The 16,047-nt window shown below is 37.4% G+C and overlaps 1 protein-coding gene across 8 annotated transcripts in view; it reads right to left on the bottom strand.

Moving 5' to 3' along the window:
- The window catches only part of WDFY3 (WD repeat and FYVE domain containing 3), a 324,335-nt gene that overhangs the window by 171,811 nt on the left and 136,477 nt on the right, over positions 1-16,047 (bottom strand). For all 8 annotated transcript variants that reach the window (XM_072622967.1, XM_072622964.1, XM_072622965.1 and 5 more), the window contains exons 9-11: positions 10,982-11,446; positions 10,137-10,238; positions 29-222 (exon numbers count right to left, since the gene is read on the bottom strand). In XM_072622967.1, coding sequence (XP_072479068.1) covers positions 29-222; positions 10,137-10,238; positions 10,982-11,446 — 761 coding nt within the window. The remainder of the gene's footprint in view (positions 1-28; positions 223-10,136; positions 10,239-10,981; positions 11,447-16,047) is intronic.

Genomic DNA, 16,047 nt, shown 5'->3' on the forward strand with positions numbered 1-16,047 from the left:
GAATAAAGACAAGACTTTCCAAACTTACCCTTAAAATGTCAGTCTTCAGTTGTAATTCAGTGGGTGGAGCTGAATGCATCAACCCTAAGAGAGTGCCCATATCATCATCCCCACTAGGAGAAAGCACCAATTGCTGGATGATCATCAGGGCATGCTGCCTGCACTGAGGATACTTGACAATATTGTGGGCACACCTCGCACCTCCAAATTCCCGGAAGATCCCTTCAAGCAAGAGGTGAAAGGCAAACAAACAAAAATAGTGGGACAGTTTAGGATTTCCTCAAATATTTCAAAAGAAACTGTAGTTCTCCTTTGGAAAAGAAGTTTAGATTTAAATTTTAAATTGAATTCTGGTTTAAAACCACAACACTTCAGATTACAGTAATAACTTATTTTTAAAGTTGACTGCACATTACTAGCAGAGATAAAACTTTCTTCCTCAACCTTCTAAGGATTCTAGGCAATCAATCACATGATCAGAAGTCCACTAAATAGAATCCAGATTATTCACAAATATTTTTAGTAGAAACCAGGGAATGCATGGTATAATATAAAAATCATAAGCATCGTTATTGTAATTATTATTAACAATAATAATAAACCAGATTTAAATGGAATGACTTTCAAAATGTGACCAGGAAGGCAACAACACCTACAAACCACAGAAAGGTCAATGACAGTTTGTTAATGTAAGGGAGGACTCCATCACCTCCACTGATGATGGTCGCAGAAGGCCCAGAATATCATTACTAGGTGTTCTTTAAAATAAGATATAAAACAAATGGCAAAATATACTGCCCTGATCCCTTAATGAACACTTCTCAGACAGTTAAGGCAACAAGATAACTGAGCAAATAAATTAGCTGCATGGGGAGAGGGGAAGGGGTTTAAATGGCTAAGCTCTAAAGGAATTTCAGTCATCCCAGAACGGAATTTCAAGCCCAGAACTACTTGTGAAAGAGAACTGGGAATCTTTTTCCTCACCTTCCTAAACCCTGTCATCTGCTATGTAGCTCTGAAGGGAAGCTACTCCCATCCTGGGAATTTAACCCAACCCAAGACAGCTGGTCTGGGCTGAGAGTGTCACCTCAGAGAGGGTGCTCCATCTAGATAATATTTTCTTGGGAAAAAAAACAGAAATAATAATAAACAAGCATAGATTCTAACTGAAAAGAAGTGGGAAAAGGAGTATTCACACACAACATTAGGTGGTTACGAATAACACGTAAGTCACATTCCTCAAAATGTCGGTGAAGGGATGATTTTGTTCAACAATACATTAACACATTACTACAGAAAACTGGTTCTTATCCTCCAATATAAAACATACTAGGGCCAAGGCAGAGAGAAAAAACAAAGTATTTCTAGAGATAAATAAGATGAATTCCTAAGAAAAAGTAAAAACCGGTAAAAGATTATTTAGAAACGCTTCCAAATTGCCTTGAAAAAGATAGATATTTTTCTCCTGCTTCAGCTCACTTCACTCTGTGAGTTCATAGTTTTCTTTCCAGATTTCTCTGAAATTGTTCCTTTAGTAATTTCTTACAATGCAATAACATTCCAGTACTTTCATTGCTTTACTCATTCAGGCACTCTCCAATTAGCGGCCCCTCCTTTCATTCATTTTCTCATAACAAAGTGGGTGCTCATCATGAGGAATGGTTGAATTAACATGATATATAAGAATAATGTAATATTATTATTATTTTAATAGCAATATTAACAGGAAGAAGCCCAACATAAAAGGATGATAAGTCGCAACAAATATTGTTGCTTAACAAAAACTAATTTGCCCAGAGTATTTAAACATTCTGATTTGAAAGTGAGAAAGGAGGAATATTCTTCTATCCCCAATGAAAGGCAATTATGTTCATCTAGCTGTTCTTCTTCTGCTACATCATGCCCTTCCCCAAAGAGATCACACTACTTTAAAATTATGACTATATCCTTTTAATATTTCAATCACTTGTCTTAATATTTTGTCTCTCCTAGTACACAAAAGAGAACAATATTTAATAACTGCTTAATGACCAAAAGAATGACAGAAAGTTTGCTAAATCTGTGTTGCTTTTTTAATGTACTTAAACCAATGTTTCTTGAGCGTTCCATTTTTAAACCACAAAATATACATGAAGGCTATTGATCAAAGAGCTATGGAGTCTGAACGCAGGTTGAAGCAGACCATTTGCCCTCTTTTCTGTCTGTCTCTTGTTTCACATGGTTCCTCCCATTCTAATTCTTCCTTACATCAGGACTAATGTGAAAATAAGCTTAATACAAATATATAGGTAGAGCCTATATCAGACTGTATGTCATCTTGGGGAGGTGGGAGGGGAGAAAGGGGGAGAAATTCAGAACTCAAAATCTTATGGAAGTGAATGTTGAAAACTAAAAATAAATAATTTTTTTTAAGGAAAAAAAAATCACAATTACAGATTTCAGACTAAAAGGGTTCCCAGAAGTCACTGAGTTCAATACTTTAATTTACAAATAAGAAAGCTAGAGTTTCAGAGTGGATAAATGGCTTGTCCTGAGACACAGAGAGGAAAATCCTAAGTCAGGTCCTCTGACTCTTAAAATCCTTCTCATCAAGGCTAGCCCCTCTGCCAAGTGATCTCATTCTATCCCATCTTCTCCAACTGTCATCCACACTCCAAAACTTATTTTCAATCCCTCTCTCTTACCGGCTACTTCCCTACTGCTTACAAACACGACCATGTTTCATCTATTCTGAAAAAACACTCACTAGATCCTTCCACCACAGTAACTATTATCCTGTATCTCATCTGTCCTTTGGAGCTGAATAGCATTTACGATAAATGCTTCCTCTTTCTCTTCTCTCACTTTCTTCTTAACCTCTTAGAATCTGGCTTCTGATCTCATCATTCCACTGAAACTGCTCTTGTATAACCAATGATCTCTTAGTTACCAAATCGAATGACCTTTCCTCAATCCCCCTTCTCCCTGACCTCTCTGCAGTCTTTGACATTGTTGACCACTATCTCCTCCTGAACACTCTCTTCTCTTTAGGTTTTTGGGACACCTCCTCTGGCTTTCCTCCTACTTCTCTGACCACTCCTCCTTAGTCTCCTTTGCTGGATCCTCATCTAGATCATGCCCTCTAACTACAGGTGTCCCTAAGGGCCCTCTTCTCTTCTACTTCTATACTACTTTACCTGGTGATCTCATCACCTCCCATACATGACCACCTCTATGCAGATGATTCTTAAATCTACCTATCCCATCCCAACCTCTCTGCTGACCTCTAACTTTGCAACTCAAACTGCTTTTCAGACATCATAAACTCATTATTTCCAAAATGGAACTTGTTATCTTTCCCTATACCCAATCTCCTCCTACCTCCTTATTGCTATAAAAAGTAACACCAAGAAGGGCACAAGTCTGGGAAATGAATTCTGGATGTTTCCAGATTTTGTTTTCTTACCCTGACTCTTTGCTATGGACCTTTTCCCTGAAGTATTACTGTAACAATCAGAAGACAGATTGAAAAGAAAGAGAAGTCAAGGTCAATCTGACCAAACCTGCTCATTTCTGTAGCCATCTTAACAGATTTTTCTTCATGTAAATGGGAATCTGAGAAGATTCAGTATAAAATCTACTTAAAACTGACGTTGCTATCTAATATTAATCTAATTGTGTCTGAATTATTCATTACATATTTACAACAACTAAATGTTAGGGCTAGAGAAGTGACACAATTTAAAAGGTAGCAATTTGCAATGGCACTTAATTTAACCCATTTTGAGAAATTTCTAGAAATAATTAGGAAAGTTTCTGCTTATTTTTGTAACACTTGTATGAAATAATTTTAAATGCCTTTAAAAAGGAGTCCCTTCCAGTTCTTCTAAAATTCCGTGCTTCTCTAAATAATCATATTATTTGCAAAACAAAATCTTAAGTCAATTCAGAAATTTTGCCAAGAAAGAAAAAAGAATCAAAGAACATGAAAATCTAGAAAGGGAAATGTATTTACCCAATTACCCTGCAAAATGAGCTCAGTTAGCTCCAATACATTTTCCATACATTGAAAACAATCAGTTTCAAAGGCAAAAAGTTTATGAATTTATTTATGAAGATGCTATGGTAATAGAATGATAAAACTGAAATACTAAATATAGCTCCTTGGGACCTGCATTCCATCTTACTAAAGGGTTATGAGTAATTCTGATCTCTGTAATCACAGATGCAAAACCTGGGAAGGATTTAAAGGAAAACTACAATGATGCTTTAAAATGATTATAGGAGAGTACCCTTAATGACAGGCTATTAGCTTAGGAGGTAGTTAGCCCAGATAAAGGAATGGTGGAGTACGCATTTCAGAAGCATTCAGTCACATATACGAGGGTACCAACAGCTTTGCCAGGTGATTCTTATTTCTTCTTATCTGACATCCAGTCACATCTCTAAATGCCTATTAACATCTCAAAGTAGATGTCCTCACAGATAACTTAAACCAACATATCCAAAACGAAACGCATTTTCTTGCTTCCTCTTAAATTTCAGCTCCAATTCCACTTTTAGCAAGAAGCCTATCCTGACGCTCCTTCATGTTAGTGCCTTCCCCCGGTGGATTATTCTCCATTGATCTTGTATATATCATGTTTGCACTTAGCTGTTTGCATGTGCCATCTCCCCCATTAGACTCCTTGAGAACAGGAGTCGTTTTCTTGCCTTTCCTTGTGCCTTCCATGCTTAGCACAGTGCTTGGCACATAGTAGGGGCTTAAAAGTCAAAGTCAATTTCTGGCTCTGAACTAAGTTTTAACTTGCTCACTCATCTTACTAACTTGATATTGATTTGTCCTTTTTCTATAAATCCAAAAGACACAACAGAAGAAAGGAGAACAGCAAGAAACCTAACACTTTTTGAAGAAAAATTATTCCAGGAATAAATGAGAGTTCACAAGCATAACTCACGAGTGGATTCTGTTGTTGTTGTTAGGAATTTAATAAATACAAAAAAAAAAAAAAAGAGGGTGGGGGGCATGGGTCCACCTGGTGCAAAACAAAACAAAAGGAGAGGATCGTATGTGAAACTGAATTTCTTTTCTATAATATTTGCTTTAAAAAAAAGGCTAATAGTAAATTAAATGTCAGAGCTTGTTAACTTGTTTGTGTCTCCTTAACTTCTACTTTCTGTTGCATGTTTAAAAATGTTTCAATGGTCTTCCTTTTTTTTTCTTTTTCTGATGTCATCATTACTAATCACCCTCGCCCACCATGATTCTCACCTCTGAATTAAAAATATTTAGCAAAAATAAAACAGATTCTTGTAACAAAGTTAAAGCAAATCCCCGCTAAGGTCACTTCCAAAAAGAGCATGTTTTTCTCCCCACTGTGAATCCATGAAAAACACTCCCTTCAACTTTGAGTGCAGAATCAGAGGGTGCATATTTAGTGTAAGACTTGTGGTTTTCTTTTGTTTTTCCAGAAGCATAAGGGAATAGGAGAACAGGTTTCACCACACAGAATACACTGGTTGATAGTTGTTCGATCGGATTCTTAAAGATGTTTTTCGTTAAAATGTTCTTGTCTCCGCATCTATTTCTCTCTGGGCTCTACTCACTCTAACTTTGCATCTATTTTCCTTTTCCAGGATTCTCTGGAAAGACGGCTTTCATGGTTTTTTAGCATAACCGTATCTCCTCAGATTTATACCCTAGGGTTTATCTGGCCATTTCCTACTTAAGTGGCACCTTTTAGTTTCCAGTTCTCTAATTTGGCTTTTATATTTGTTTCCTTTTTAACCTCCTCTTTAGGTTAAGGAAGTTTGTTTAACTTGCACATATTCCTGCCCTGGTATTATCCTCCCTCTTAACCACGCACCACCCCCCAACTCTGTGTGCCTTTATTTGTGTGAATGTACAGTTATCCCTTCCACATCAGAACTTTCACAGTTTCACTATATCGTGGGTTGGAGTAAGAAATTAAATGGGAATTTGAAGGGAGTTTTGTGGAAGCCACAGAGGACATGTGAAGGCAGGCACAGAAAAAGTTTAGAGACTCAGGAATGGATAAAATATATGTATAGTATTATATAATAGCAGCATATTTTATATTTTAATACCATAATAATTCAGACTTTTTCTCTGGTATGATAGGAAGGCCAAAAAATTTAATGTAGATTTTTCCAGATCATGGGGGCACCACTTACTGCACGCCCCCCCCCAGCAATGTGGAAGGGACAACTGTATACAACTCTACTCTTATAATTCAAATAAAAGTGACAGCCAGCTAAAGTCTGTTCTCCCAAACCCTTTATCCATGTTTGTAGTTTTGTTTTTATTGCACACCTCAAATATAAAAAAGAGTAAATTCTTTTTTTTCAACAATCATGCATTCCTTTTATCACCCTTTTCTTTACCTTCTTAAAACACAGGAACCAATTCATTTCCTGCATCTCTTATCTCCATCCCCCTACATTAATATTTTTGAAGACATAAAGGTTCTGATGGGAAACTAGCCAATTTTCTTTCCCTTATTAGAATGCTAACCCTTTAAAAGTATACAGCCCTTTCCAATTGCGTGAGCACACATGCACACATACACACACACACACACACACACGTATATAGATTCTCTCTGTCTCCTCTCTCTCTCTCTCTCTCTCTCTCCCACATATTTCCAGAGTTTTACTTTTCATTTTCTACTCAGCTCTAGTCTTTTCATCGGGAATGCTTAAAAGTTCTTTTCTCTCTTCCATTAAAGGTCGTCCTTCTTTTCCTCGTAAGTTTGGCAGCATCAATTTTTCTTGCTTCTGCACCCACACCTTTTGCCTTTTTGGCATAACTTTGTTTCAATTTCTTTTGTTTTATAGGTGAAGCCATCAGATATGCATTCCTGACAGGTTTCTTATTACTTGAATTTGTGCATTCTAGCTGCTGTCAGTGGAAGCTCTGATTTTTAGCCATGACATTCCCAGGACTTTTCCTTTTGGGTTTTTCTTTAAGGGAATGAGCACTGAATTCTTTATATTTTCATTTTTCCCTCTGCTTCTAATAGAGCTGGGCAAGTTTCATTTATGATTTCTTAAAAAAAGTACCCAGACTTTTTAAAAATCATGGTTTTTACTGACTTTCATGATTTTAAAAATATCTCTCCTTGATCTATTTTACAGGTCAGCTGTTTTGAAAACAGATACTTCACATGTTTTAAAATATTTTTATTTTGTTGTAATTTTTTTGCTGCCTCATGAAGTCACTGATTTCTGTTTGGTCAATTCTGTTTTTCAGGGAATTCATTACTTGGCTAAGGTTTTCCATTTTCTGTTCTAAGTTGTTTATTCTCCTAAATAAATAAATAAATTCTAAATAAATAAATAAATTCTCCTCTAGAATTTTCTCTCATTTATGAAATCTTGCTTCATTTACCAGAAGTAATCATATGGTCCTACTGAAAGATATTTTTTTTCTTTTGAGTCTCTATTTACAGTTGTTAGGAGTTACTCTTTCTATTTAGGTTGGATTTTGGGGTATCTCTGGATCTATTATAACTCTTTAGAGTAGCTGGTATCTTCTTCCATTACTCAACTCTCCAGCCTTAATTCCAGAATTAGGGCTTTGTGTCAGAATGAGGTTCTTCCCCTGATATACTTTTGAGGCAGTAATCAGCCCTATTTGGTTCCAATCTTGGATCACTTGGGCTCTTGCAATAACCTCCTCAGATCCTTGAGCTTCAAAGCCCTTGATCTTAAAGGGCCACTACAGCATTACAGCACACACAGAGGGCTAAGATTTTATAGGTCCTGAGCATGGTCTGATACTGAGCACCTCTGTGACTACACTGGTCACTGTTCTATCTTGTCATGTCCAAGTTCCACATTGTGAGTTTCCAATGATTCTGAGTCTATTGTGTAAGAGTCTTTCTCTATATCTGGATCTGGATAAAGAGCTTTGCTGGCTACAAGTGTCTGTGTCTAGTCTTTCATTTCCTTCCATCCTGTTTGGTGGAGCAGGTGCTCGGTCTCAACTGAGTTCTCTTCTTTTTGGCCTTGGGTCTTGGAATGACTTGTTAGCTCCTCCTGGTCTTAAAGAAGTCACTATAACATCTCATTAGATTTCCTGATCACTGTTCAGCCTGGTGCAATTTTCAGTCTTTGTTAGAAAAGGAATGTCAAGAGTTAGGCTTGCTTGCCTCTGTTCAGGCACATAGTCTTCCACATAGTCTGCTCTTGGATTGTTTCTGAAAATTCTAAGTAATTAGACTCAAAAGAAGTGCAACTGATCTTAATGGGAAAAACCAGTGACATATATATGTGCTTGAACTTGCACACAAGTGTGTGTATTATCTCTCTACAAGGAAGAACCATCTATGTCAAGGTAAGAAAAATAACATCCAAAAAACTGAAATTAGCAGAGCTATTGACAAAGAACAATGAAAACATGTCTATTGGCCTAGATGTCTAAGAGGCCTTTCTGCTTTGTCTAGAAGTCTGTGGTAGGAATATTTATAGGGACTGGATCTGTGATTAAACTGCTATAAGAACTCTTAGATGAGGTAACTCCTTCTATTAATTATGGTATTCAGCAAGATCCCTAGACTGGCCTAGAGCATTGACAGGCATGACCTGCCAGGTAGACATGACCAGTGTGGTTCAGAGGAAGGAGTAGATTCTAGGTCTCCCAGCTCTGAGGCTGGCTCTCTATCCACTATACCATACTGATGTAAAAAAAAAAAAAAAAAAAAGGCAACCTGCACGGACATGGTGCTACTTACCTAATAATACCCACAACCAGGAAGCTGAGGCTGGTGGAGCTCTTGAGCTTGGGAGTTTTGACTTGCAGTGGGCAATGCCAATGAAGCATCCTCACTAAGTCTGGTAGCATGGGGAAAGTGTGTGAGGGTGGGGGGAAGAGAGTAGGGTTGAGTAGCACTGGTAGAGGAGAAAGGTAGAGAGCCCAGGTTGGAAACTGAGCAGCTCAAAGCTGCCATGCAGATGAGTAGAACCTGCACACCCAGCCGGGGCCAACTCGACAAGTCCAAGCTTTAAAACAACAACAAAAACCAGCGATAAAAGGCGATATGCTTTCAGAAATAACCCCTCTTAATTCCAGTGTTAACTGCATGGTATTTACTCTGTATATAGTTTGCTTGGTAATCTGTGCATGTATTCTCCCTGAGTAGACTGCAAATCATTTGAGCACAGGGACTGTCTTTTACCCCTTTGTGTATCCTTGGTGCTTAGCACAGTGCCTGGCACATAATTAGCGCTTAACAAAGGTTTATTAAAATTGATGAAAGTAAAATATTAGAAGATAAATGAAAGACAACAAAAAAGAAGTAAAAATAACTACCCTTTACATAATATTCAGTATTGAATGTTTTCCAAAATACAACAAATACTTTTAAATAGTTAATCTGGCTTATTTGAAAGCTAAGAATCATACAGTGAGGAGCCAGCCACCACTATGAATAGCACCGTGACTCTCAGCTCCTGGAAGTTCATGACAGACAACATAAACAGATATCCACCTAAGACCAAAATGTGAGAAATACTGGTCAAGAAGTAAAAAGCAAACCTAATGTCATTTTAGCCTCCTGATTCAGAACTCATTTTGATAATGACAAAACAGGCTTTGTTATGATTTGTAATGCTTCTGACCATGCAAAGAAATACAAACCAAAGAAAAGACCTTCAACTTATGGACTGTATGTGAAGAAAAAAGGTAGCAAGAAAGGAGTGAAATGATGAAGGATGAAGAAAGTCACTGCAAATGCTAATGGTGGCAAAAAAGTGAAATGGAAATTGGATAATGGAAGAATTAAAGAAAACTAGTGATTTTGTCCATGAAAAATAGTCTTTTTTAAAAAAACAACACATAACAAATATTGGAGAAATGAAATAATCGCTTGTCTGTTAAATCTTAAATGTAAGCCAAAAATAAGAAAGGATAATCCTATCATATAGAAAAATCACACACTGTATTCTTTAGTAGTAGTATTTTTGATGAGAATAAACTTTTTGATTATTGCAATAATTCTAAACATGAAAATTATCAAGTTTTGATGATAGAGGACAGTACCATTAGTTAACCAATAATCACTCTTTCAGCATTCAAGGAACCAAAATCCTCAGAGTTAAAAACCCCAAAGCATCCAGATAAGTTTGCTAATTACCTGCATTAGTGTTTGATCCTTGGAGAAGAATTGTTAAGGTCTCCATAACCAGCAAAGCCAGTTGTTTCTGGTCTTCAACAGAGCTATTATTTTTTGAATCCCCTTAAAAAAAAGTTTTGATCATTTAATTTGGATAAATGGCAAGCTTACTTCCACCCCACTGTCCCTAAATTGAGGTTTTGGCGTTTCTATTTACAGTGTAATGACTGGCTACCTTCAAATACAATATGCAAATATGCCATTAATAAAAATCTCTCTAAAAACTTGTGAATTAAATATTCAAAACTGGCCAGCAGGCTCAAAGCCAAAATTCTGCCCAACAGGTGCACTTAAATGTCGATAGAGAGGCATGACAGCAGTAATTTCCTGAGACACATTAAATGCTGCTTCCACAAAAAACAAAAATGTGCAAAGTTGAATGAAGCATCATGCCCGAAAAGGTGAAAGAGAAATCAGTAATGAATAGAAGCAAGTGCCAATTTTGATAGGCAATTCCAATCATACACAATTGTAATGACATTCAGGCTTATACACCAAAACAGAAAAAAAAAAATTAGGTTAAAGACATTAACCTTAAATATAGAGGAACTGTATTTTTTTTTATCCTTAACACATCTACTACAGTCTCATGCCTCCTAAGCCATTTTTACATAGCCTCATAAGGGAGCAAATAGGAAAGCAAGGAGCTCCTTGGAAACTTCCCTCAAGGCAGTTATAATTTAGTGATGCCAGTAAGTCATTCAAGTAGAAGAAAAAGGAAGCTTTGTCCCCAACACACACAACATGCTGCTTGGACCTGGACTTGTCAATCAAGAAATGAGAACACAGAAAATGGGATACTTTACCTTGCTCATTCAGAGTCTGAGGGTCTTTCAAGAAGGCAGCGTATTTATGCAACAGATTTACCATTACCTCCAGAAGGCCCACCTCCCTGAACACATCTTTAAATATGTAGTCATGTCGTGTGAACTTAAGAAGAGTTTTTGTGGCAATGATGCTACATTGGTAAGAAGAGCTAGATTTTAAGAGAATGCTGACACTGATAAGCTCTTTACAAGGGATATAATTTAAACTGAAAACGACAAACTCCAGCATCTCAAAGTATTTGGTCTGCACTTCTGGGAGCTTAGAAATCTTCTCTGCAAACTGGGACAACGTGTGTTGTGACTCCAAGATAAAATAGTTTGCATTGTCAGCTATGTAGATATTTGTGATGGCATCAAGGATGATTTGGGGGAGATAGCTTGTTTTTGCTTTTAAAAATGCATTCTGGAGGACAGCAAATGCTTGGATATTTCTCACACTGTGACCTGTGAAAAAGAATAAATAATATGTTATTTCTTCTACCAAAATAACCTTGACATTCAAATAATGACAAAAGTCAGTTTTAGTTCCTGGCACGTTGTCCTACAAATAGTAGGTACTTAGAATTTTTTTTAAATCAATGATTATTTATGTTAACAATAAATACTTCTCCCCAAAAAGTGTATTCCATCAGGTCACATGACCAACAAGATGGAAGACTAGACATTTTATCTGATCCTAACAATTGCCCGACTTCTACAAAATACAAGTCACAAACAGTAGTTAAAGCAATTTCATCTGTCTCCCCAGCTTTAAACACTAAGAACTCAAACAAGGTGAAACCTAATGAACTAACACAATAATCTCTAACCTCTAAAGTGCCACTCAGTATACCCCTCTCCACCACCCAGTAACCTGTACTCCACAAGCCAGCACATGGGCTTGCAACAGAACTCAATTTCACACACAGACACCTCTCTCTTCCCAGTGCTGAGGAGGCCCCCAAACCAGAAGTTTGCTGAGGCCACTAAAGCATCACAAACTGCCCAGTTCAGTAGCACCTGGCACCACAAAAGAGTTCTGGGTGAGAATGGAAGGAATGGGGAAAGATACGTATGGGCGAGGGGAGAAAAGGGACAAGGTCTGTGTGGCGCTCTGCCAAACTGTCCCTGCAGAAGTCACTCAGGGCAGAGACCAACACCCTCAGAAAATAGTTCCTTTCCACTAAATTACACATTTTGTCTAGCCCAGACATTTGACAGCCTTTTATTATTTTGGTACAATACTCCACCCAAACTTATAATGCTTCTTCCTTGAGGAAAAAAAATCCTAACCTGGGGTTATATAATATTTTTGGCATAAAAAAAAAATTTGAACTTGACATGACCACTGTGCGGCATTATTTTCGTACCTCTCAATTTTTGTAAGTGACAAACCTCTTTGCAGGATATTTTCAAAATTTTTAACTAAGCCTGACTCCTCAGAGAGTGATTTAAAGATCATTTTCCAAGTAATATCCTCTACCATCACAGCTGAGTAAATCAGCTGCATTTCATAACTAACAGAATATTGACTAGACACTTTCTCCAGGTCTTAAGCTTATGTTTTTCCAACTCTTTTTCAGCTCTTTAAAAGATTTTATAATTATCGTACTTTTACAATGAAGATCTATTCCTAATATTAAGAGGCCATAGTATGCTTCAATACTCATAATTTCATAATACTTATTGAACACTTCAGTCTACATTTTTTCAGTGTGGTCTAGATCTGGGAGAGGAGACCACTGAGCTGATCCTGTGACCCTGCTGCTAAAGCTATTACATAAAAATTGCATTTAGTAAAATAGCAAATAATAATAAGATGCTACAATGAAGCCATAATTCTATGCAATTAATAGGCATCAAATAAAACAGGCAAATTAATGTCATTACCTATTACTCTGTGAATTACAATAGGTTGAAAATGAAAGAAAATATCAAAGGGAAAAAAGAAAAAGTACATGCAAAAATTCCAAAAACTAATGTACAGGGCTTTAGGGGAACAAGCCTTCAGATGAATCCTAGGCTAGGTGGGGAGGTAGGCTATGTTGTACTACATGACAACTGCAGCAGTCCTTATGTTCTTCTAACTTCTACCGGCTCATTTCCTTCCTTATTAGCTGCCAAGGAAATTAAGAAATTTGTTCTTATATTTCCTCAAGATTACAGAAATATACAATCTCTCTCATTCAATTAACCAATTAGCTCTGTGCCCACACCCCAATTCATAAACTAGAGGAATCACTTTCCCCCTAAGCTTTTTGTTCTCTCACTCTCTCCCTCCTCTCACCTATCCTTGTATTTCTCTCATAGACTCTTCATGGACAACAGTCAGCTCCTTCAATCTACATCTCTCATAGGCTGAGGTATATTAAACAAAGTGAAATGCTCTCTTTTCAACCTTTTTTCTTCAAGAAATGGCCATTTAAACTTCATTCTCTTACAATACCTCACTCTTCTGTCATCACTGATGATTCTCCAAGATACTTTTCCTTTTTATAGGTGCTGTAATAACATTTATATTCAATAAGAGGTGCTATGGAAGCTACTATTACCTTTAAATAAAAAAGGAAATCATCCCAAATGGAGCTTTTTTTCTTTGCATCAGTTCTAAGTGCAAACTGGTAAATATAAAAGTGACTCAATAATTAAGATTTAGACTACTGATAGTTTCAAGACATGCCTAGTTGATATCTAGAATTCACTCCTCAACTCAACTAAAATTGCTTCCTTCTGATTTAATGACTTGACAGTGGACTCTTTTCAGTTTTCATTCATCTTGACCTTACATTTGACACTGTTAACTACTTGTCTCCACCTGGATACACTCTCCTCGTTGTGATACTGTAAAATTATTATCTCCCATTTTTGCCCTATCATTTTGGAAACTTTAATCCCAGTTGTTGGATCTTCCTTAGTTCTTACCTCAATCCTCAATACTGGGCCCTAGCCTTTCTCCACATTCTCTCAATTATCTCATTGGCTCTCATGGGCTCAATATTTACTTTTTATGCACCTCTCAAACCTACATATCCAGACCTGGTCTTTCTCCAGAGCCTAAATCCCACATCAGTTTCTCATTGGACATTATCACCTGTATGTCCTATAAGCACTGTAAAAGCCACATGCTGAAAACTAGAACTCATGTTTTTCCCCAAGGTCTCACTTCTTTCTAAATAGTCTATTTTTCATAACCTTGCCATTTTTTCCCACTCTTCACTCTCCCTCATCCCTCATATGTGGTCAGTTGATAAATATTAAAGATATTAAATCCATATTATCTCTTGGATCTGTCCCCTTCTCACCACTCAATTGTAACTCTAATTTAGGTTCTTTTCATATTGTGAAGGACTATAATAATAGCCTTCAAATTTGAAGACCAACTGGTCTCCCTACTTCCAGGCTCGCTCTTCTCTAATCCATCCTTCACATATTCCCTAAAGTGATGGCCCTAGAGTCTAGGTCTATGGTCTAGGACCTAGACCACAGATCTGATCCTGTGATTCTATTGCTAAAGAAACTCCAGTGAATGGCTCCCTCTTGGCTCATATAAAATTAGAACTCTTCTGCCTGTTAAAGCCCTTCACAATATACCTCTTGCCTAACTCTGCTGCTTTTTTATGTATCATTCCCCACTTCCCACAGTCAAATAGGCTTATTAGATCCATTTCAAAATGGCTTTTCCTCCCCTGTCTCTGTGCCTTTAGTCAAGCAATTTCAATTCCTGATATGCATGCTCTCCTCAGTTCAGTCTTTCACAATTCCTAGCACCCGTCAATGCTTAGGTACAAGAGGAAATCTCTCACTGTTGAGGTTTGGAGGGCTGTACCCCAAAATACCAACACGCCGGGTCCTGCCTGAATGAATTCGACACAGGCCTTCTTAAAGCCAAAGAAAAACAAAAGTTTACTAAAGATTCACCATACTGGGTTGACTCTTAAGGAGCCTAAGCATTTGTAATGCTTGTACTCACAAGCGAGCCAGATAGAATCTCAGCTAGACAGAGTCTGAGCTGGATTGAATCTGAGCACCTTCATGGAGGCGAGATGGAACTTAAATACAGAAAGAGACTGAGGAGAGAAGCCAAGTACCGCCAAGTAGTCTGGGGTCCCAGGGATGGACTTGATAGATCGAACCCAGGGAGGATCCTGATGAGAGTGGCTGGTAATAGAATCAAAGCAAGAAATATCAAAAGAATGCTAAATAGAAAATAGGAAGTATCTGGCCTGGGAGAAATGGAAGGGGAATCCAAGGAGCTCCCCTACCCCCCAGGCCAGCCTTCCAGGGCCCTTCAGACAAATGTGATAAAAGCCCTTCTGATCCAAGGGGAAACGGTCTTGGCTTGGACTTGTACCCCATCAATACCACTGAATTAATTATGAATAGCCTGGAGTCCGAAAGACCTAAACTCAAATCCAGTCTCAGACGCTTCTTAGCTGTTTGACCCTGGATAAGTCACTTAACTGTGTTTGCCTCAGTTTCCTCATCTATAAAATGAGCTAAAAAAGGAAATTAGAAACCACTCCAATATCTTTGCTAAAAAGACCTCAAATGTGGTCATGGAGAGTCGAACATAACCAAAACAACAATACAAATTTACAATAAAGAGAGTTTTCTTGAATGAGGTTTAGTATATTTCAATCTAAGAAATCAATTTTCTTCACAAATCTTTCTTCCATAGCTCATTTCTTTGAGCATATTTTCACCTACTCCTTATTTGGTCTATAAGTTCATTTCTTGGTTCAAGAGAAATTATTTTCTATAATATTAATAATTCATTATTAATTAGGATCCAGACTTTTTATTTCCTCATTCAGGGACCAGCCTCTATAGGTGAGTCAGCTAGTCTCTGAAGGGCATAACTGATAAAGGAGATTATCCTAATCTTAGGGCTTGGTGCTTCAAGATCTTGGGCAAGACAACACAGAATCTAATCTAGGTGAATTCTTGTCCTGAAGGAATAAGACCATGTCCTTGCATCCATCCACAGCAGTTTTAGGAGGACCAAGCTCACTAAGAAGAAAACAATCAGAGGGGTTTTGGGTGGAGATGGATTTCCTGCCGAGATT

The sequence above is a fragment of the Notamacropus eugenii genome, chromosome 7 (assembly GCF_028372415.1).
Source record: "Notamacropus eugenii isolate mMacEug1 chromosome 7, mMacEug1.pri_v2, whole genome shotgun sequence".
Lineage (NCBI taxonomy): Eukaryota > Metazoa > Chordata > Mammalia > Diprotodontia > Macropodidae > Notamacropus > Notamacropus eugenii.